The 6,626-nt window shown below is 36.2% G+C and overlaps 1 protein-coding gene across 5 annotated transcripts in view; it reads right to left on the bottom strand.

Moving 5' to 3' along the window:
* Positions 1 to 4,402: 4,402 nt before the first annotated feature.
* LOC118182923 (complement factor H-like) overlaps positions 4,403 to 6,626 on the bottom strand; it is a 159,027-nt gene continuing 156,803 nt past the window's right edge. For all 5 annotated transcript variants that reach the window (XM_085824631.1, XM_085824634.1, XM_085824633.1 and 2 more), the window contains one exon: positions 4,403 to 6,342. In XM_085824631.1, coding sequence (XP_085680757.1) covers positions 6,143 to 6,342 — 200 coding nt within the window. In that variant the 3' untranslated portion in view covers positions 4,403 to 6,142. The remainder of the gene's footprint in view (positions 6,343 to 6,626) is intronic.

Here is a 6,626-nt window from a genome sequence, read left to right as displayed (position 1 = left end):
AAAATATCTATTTGTTATTAATTTTAAAAATTAGCATTATTTTCAGCTATTTTATATAATAAATGTTGCAATTATTATAGAATGCATTCTTTTACTGAATTGTAATAATATGTTTAATTTGTACGTCATTTAATTGCTTGGGGTGTGTTGACATTCCATACGCGTTCTCGTGTTACATTAATACAGCGCGCGTTCTCCAGGGTTAAAGATCCTATGCCCCATTAACAGTTTTTTTAATAGAATTCTATAAGACATTTTCACTAGATATTTTCTCAGTTGCACGGTTCAAGCGTAAAATTCATGCGACATCCCCAAAATTATATTTGTTTAAAAAGTTCTCACGACGTAAAATAATAAATTATACTTTGCAGAAACTTCTCCACATCTAGCAGGGCCAACGTGGGAATCCGATATAACACCACTTGATTATAAGATAACTGGCCCACAAGGCGGCCGAGCGGTAAACGGCGCGGAATTCTGTCCTGGGTTCCAGTCCTGGCGAACGGGTTGTCTGCATGGCCGTTCTTGTGGCTTTTCCCATGCGTAACATGGACATGAGCCAGTTTGTCTTAAAAAGTCTATCACGGGGCATTCCTTCCTTTCCATGTAGTGCCAAAAGGCGGATCACGTAATAAATCAAAAATATACAGAAGAAAATTCAGCATTTTTGAATAAAGCACTCACGTACATTCTAGAGCAGAAAATCTCAATTGGGAGGAGGGTGAATTCCCTACCACTACTTGGTTGCAACTCCTATTTGTTGCGCAACGTAAATCTTCTACGATTTTAGGAAAAAGGAATTTTCCAACATAAACTTCTCTGCGTACCCGTGTCTAACAACACCAGCGTGACAATTCGATATAGCACCACTTGAATATAAGATAATTCAACATTTTAGAGTAAGAAAACATTCACCTAGAAACAATATTCAGGACAATATTTCCTTTAGCTCTTCAGTATTTCAGCTTCAGTTTATGGATATAAAAAACTATTTTTATTCAAAATTTGTTATTTAGCAATAATTTCTGCACATTTTGTTGCTTACTTTATAACACACGTTATAAATTATCTAGATTTAGATAAAATGTAAACAGTTATTTTGAGTTTTAGAAAGGATGAGAGAATAATCTGCTAATAATGGTGAAAGGGAAGCAGGGGTGTAGCTAGAACTTCCAGCGCCCGGGGACAACTGAAGAATTTGTGCCCCTTTGTGTGTGCCAAGAATGGAAAACATTTCATTAAAAAATTTCGTAGCATCAGTCTGGCGCCCCTTGGATGCTGCGCCCGGGGACAAATGTCCCCCCTTGCCCCACCCTAGCCAAATAATATGTCTATTACGTCTATGGAGCCTTTCCTTCTTTACATAGACTTTCTTTGCCCTAGCCAAAGAATATGTTTAGTTTAGTTTAGTTTAGTTTAGTTTACGAGTATGCTGCAACCCTCCTGGCCGACAGTAATCGGCCTCATGGTTAACGCAGCACACCCGACGCAGAAAAACAACAACAAAATAATAATAATAATAAAATAAATAAATAAATAAAAGATTAAAATATTTAAAGTCCTATTCCTATGATAGTCTTATTTTCATTCACAATCATCATAATTTCTGTTGCATAGCTATTCAAGAATTTTCTTTTTTCAATTACATTTTGTTCATTTATTTTTCCAAATCTCGTCCTCACACTCTCGGTCAGTTTACATTCTTAGCCAAAGAATATGTATTGGCTTTCTTTCCAAATAATATGAATTAAATATGTATTGGCATTCTTAGCCATAGAATATGTATTGGCTTTCTTTGTACCCTAGCTACGCCACTGAAAGGAAGCATGAGGTGAAAAAGTATGGAAGATTTTCTGAGTAACCGTGGTGACCGACCTTGCTATCGCTCTCAAATTTAACCGATTCGACTGTGCGACACCTTTCTTAAACACCCGCTTTATTCTTTTTTTTTTTTTTTTTTTTTTGCATTTTACTTTTTACCTCGGCTTAGGCAAACTCGACGAGTTTTGCTGTTCGGGCCCCCGCGTTATGACGCTATCCCGGCGTAGATGTTTTTCGATTTTCGAATCTGTGTGGTTACGAATAGTTGGAGAAAAATTCGAAGAAACAAATTTGAGTTCATAACAAAAAAGTCTGGGGAGAAACGATGTGCGAGTCCGAAAAAAAAACATACTCCAGTAACTGCAGGCCTTGACGGAGATAAGCACACATGGCAATGGCATAAGTGGAAAAAAGAAATTGCCTATTTCTCGCTGAATTTCAGAGTCCAAGTGGTGACCACAAGTTTACATAGATGAATATTAAAATATACAGTAATAGGAAATAATATAATATACAAAAGAAAAATATATACAATATATACATCAGACAGCAATCCAAAATCAAAGCACAGAAGAGTAGGGAGAGTGTACATAAATAATTGATATATTACATTACGGTAGATATCTTAAGAGCGTAAGCGGCCGTTTACTGTTTTCATTTGTAAAGCCGTACTGCATAACAGGTATTGTGCTATTGTTGATACTGGGAATATTATTGAAGAATTTCTCAGCCAGAAGGAATTTCTAATTCCTCGTGTATTACCGTGTTCCGAATGAACCAGCGGCTGTTAGTGGCTTGCCTGAGTGTTACATTTTGTAGCACTTGGATTTTCTTAATATTTATATAGCTGGTATATCCCTTTTACCTTTTACTTTTTACCTCAGTTGTCCATTGAGTTTTAACGACAAGCAAAGTTGAGGTTTGTATCATTGAATTTTCCATCACTTCTGCTTTCATATTTCATCTCTAATTTAAATTTATTTAGGATTACGCAGATGCACGAAACAACAGTCTTTGAGCTATTAACTGCATCATTTCAGTATCTGGCTTTATGGATTCTGCTTGTATCTGGTACATACAACTTAATGATCTCCATTTTTCTCAACATACGATGTTCATTCATTTCTTACCATCTGATATTCAGTATTGACTCAGTTTCTAATTTCACTCTGTTTATTATTGGGAAAGGGGTTCATAAATTTTTCCAGTTAATGGCGCACTTACTTAGTTTTGTTATTTTTTCACAGCGCTCTGTTTGGAAATACAGCGGATGGACAAAAATATGGAAACACCTTGTGAAATGCATGTTTGAAAAGAAAGATTGATTTTAATGAAATATGTAGGTGGCGCTTTCATTTTTGACTACTGACGCCACCTATACAACTTCGTAAATGTGCTAAACAGTTCAGTTGTTGTCGGAATACTGTTATGTGAGGTTGTCATTGCATTATGTCAGAGTTAACAGACTTTGAACGCGGGCAAATTGTTGGAGCACATATGGTAGGTGCTTCCGTAAGCAAGGTAGCCGAGGTGTTTAGTGTTTCAAGAGGTACTGTATCGAAGATTTATTCCGCATATTTGAAAAGCGGAAAAACATCATCTGCTAAATCACAGCGCGGACGAAAGTGTGTCCTGAGTGATCGTGACAGACGATCATTAAGGGCAATTGTGACTAAAAATAAGAAGACCACAGCTGCAAAAGTTACTGCTGAAATGAATGTTGTGTTACCGAACCCTGTGAGTACCAAAACAATTAGAAGGGAGCTTCATAAACAGGGAATTGCTGGCCGTGCTGCAATTGAGAAGCCACTCATCAGTGATGCTAATGCCCGTAACAGGAAAAGGTGGTGTTTAAGTCATAAAGCCTGGACTATAGAGCAGTGGAAGCGAGTAATATGGTCTGACGAGTATTCTTTCACATTGTTTCTCACTTCTGGCCGAGTTAACGTCTGGAGAACGCCATCTCAAGCCTATAATACAGACTGCTTGTTGCCAAGAGTGAAACATGGCGGGGGTTCTGTTATGGTTTGGGCAGCCATATCGTGGTTCTCTGCTAGCCCCATGATAACTGTGTCAGGGCACATGACTGCCAAGACTTATGTGAACATTTTGGCCGATCAAGTTCATCCCATGGTACAAACTTTGTTCCCCGATGGTGATGGTGTCTTCCAAGACGACAAAGCCCCTGTTCACACAGCTCACATTGTCCAGGACTGGTTTTCCGAGCACGAGGATGAGTTATCCCATCTCCCCTGGCCACCACAGTCATCAGACCTGAATATTATCGAACCTTTGTGGTCTACATTGGAACGGAAAGTGCGTTCTCGTTATCCACCGCCAACATCGTTATCTGAACTTGCCACCGCTTTGCAGGAAGAATGGTATAATATTCCTTTGGCAAACATACAGGAACTGTATTTATCCATTCCGAGAAAACTGCAAGCTGTTTTGGATGCCAACAGGTTTCCTACACCATATTAAGCAAAGAAACATGCTTTTTTAAAGGTGTTTCCATATTTTTGTCCAACCTCTGTACTTCTACTAAAACGTTAATCAGGCAAAGAAAAAAAACAACAACATGTTGGTGAAAAAGAATAATAATTTTAATTGACAAGAAAACATGCAAATCAAAAAATCAAATACAGTAAAAAGTCGTTAATTCGGACACCCATAATCCGGAATGATCTATAATCCGGACCTCAAAGCTACAAACTTTCTGCGCATGCGTCGCGTTAACGCATGCGCGTAAGACCTTTACCACTGCGAATTTGCGTCATTATAATGCCTCGTCATTATAATTCGCTTCCGATAGCGAAGAAAGTAACAGAGGTTATTGAAAACGAAAAAATTTCGATTGACAAATTAGTCGGTATTCTCAACACAGCAATTGTAGGACTTGAACAGCGGAACTTTGTAACTAAACAAGAAATTATGTCTGTTTATAGAATTAAAGAGAATGTATTATAACATAAAAAAACGAAGCAACTTAAACAACTTACATTGAAAGAAATGTTTAATAAAGTAAACAAATAAATATTAAGCTTTTTTTTGTAAATTTTGATAACCTTTAGATCATAATTGTTCTTTATTTCGTAAATTACGGTTTCATATTTTTAATTTTATAATTTCTGCATGCCATCTTACCAGATTTAAATTGATGATCTATAATCCGGAAAAATCGATAATCCGGAATCGCCGAAGTCCCGACGAGTCCGGATTAACGACTTTTGACTGTACAAGTAAAAAAAAAAAAAAAAACTTTAGTGGAAGGTTAGAAAGATAATATGACGGGCAACCTTGCTAATCCCCATGCAAATTTTCATATCGTAGAGGAAAGCTTGAAACTGCAACTCTCATTGCTTGCTTCTGTTCAATGTTGAATGATATTTTGCCTTTATTACAGCGGCAGCTGAAAATCCAGCTTCGAATAGGTAGGATATCGCAAAAGAAATAAGAATCATTAGAGCTTTGAACTTAACGTTTGATTCAATTTTGATTGAAATCTAAAGTTACAATAATATTGCCCCCAGCAGCTTAACAGTTAATAGACTGCTTTAACGGCACGGCTGAGTTCAATCTTTACATAGTACTTTCGTTGCCCTTTGCTATACAGGCAGCTCTCTTCATCCGGACTTTCGAACAAAATTAGAATCACTGGCAGGGTTTAAACAGGCTGATAAGTTCCATCTTCAAGGGAATCAGCTGCTCTGTTGGTGAAGTAAAGTAAAGAAAAGTAAAAGCGACAGTGAACGTACTGATAATGAAGAAGATAAAATGTCTTTAAAAAAATTAAGAGAATTAATAAAAAAAAAAAAGCACAGAAACTGCTGATTTTACAGAGGAGGTTGACGCAAATGAAAAAACATTTTAAAAAAGGAAAAGAAAACTGTACGCTTCTTACCGCGAAACGTTTAGGCTCGCGTCAGTCATTGTTTCGAGCAAAATTCAGCAGCATTTTTTTTTTTAAATAATTATATCACGTACGAGTTACACAACAATAAAAATCCTTTAAATTAACATTTGTTTCATTTTTTTAATTACAACAATAGTGAGGTTTCTTAAATTATATTTATGTTTTTAACCTGAATTATACCTAAAACATTTTTTCCATAGCTAGTTTACATTGCCGAACGCGATTTTGGCCGTACGCATAACGTATCGCGTTCGGCAAGGACTTACTGTATCGATTCATTTGAAATATATTATCAAGAATGCTAGAGGCTTCATGAGATATATTTCAGACTTGAAAAAGGTAATTAGAAAACAGTGTCTTTTTCTTTTGATAAAAGGACTGTATTAATGTTCTATATTTACACACGATTTACACATTTTTACAATCTGGAAATTCATCTGCTGACCAGGTGTTGCCTAAACACACAACAAGTTGAAGCTCTGAAGTTAAAGTATGGCCTAGAGGACATGAAAATATTACAGCTTCCCCAAATACATAAAATTCTTTTTCAGGTTCTATGATGAGTTGAGAATTATCAGCTTTCGGGATAGGTCCACATCCGGAAACACCTATGGGGGAAAAAAAATTGTTAAAAATAATTGCAGAAGCAACTAAAAGTTCACAGAAAACAGTGTGACTGTCTGCAGTTTGAAAATATTCATCATAACTCTTCTATTTTTCTCTTTATTAGAAGGTATAAATGTTACATACCTTCAAATTGTTTGAATATTATTTTAAATTATACGGCTAATCAATTGAAATTAAGAGACTTTACACATGGTATTAAACTGAAAAATCCGATTTCTGAAATTTAGATGTCCAAGGAAATATTACAAATGATGAAGTAATAGAA

Source organism: Stegodyphus dumicola, chromosome 10 (assembly GCF_044657685.1).
Source record: "Stegodyphus dumicola isolate Sdum_Otavi_A_Nest chromosome 10, ASM4465768v1".
NCBI lineage: Eukaryota > Metazoa > Arthropoda > Arachnida > Araneae > Eresidae > Stegodyphus > Stegodyphus dumicola.
This window is presented reverse-complemented; position numbering and strand designations above follow the sequence as displayed.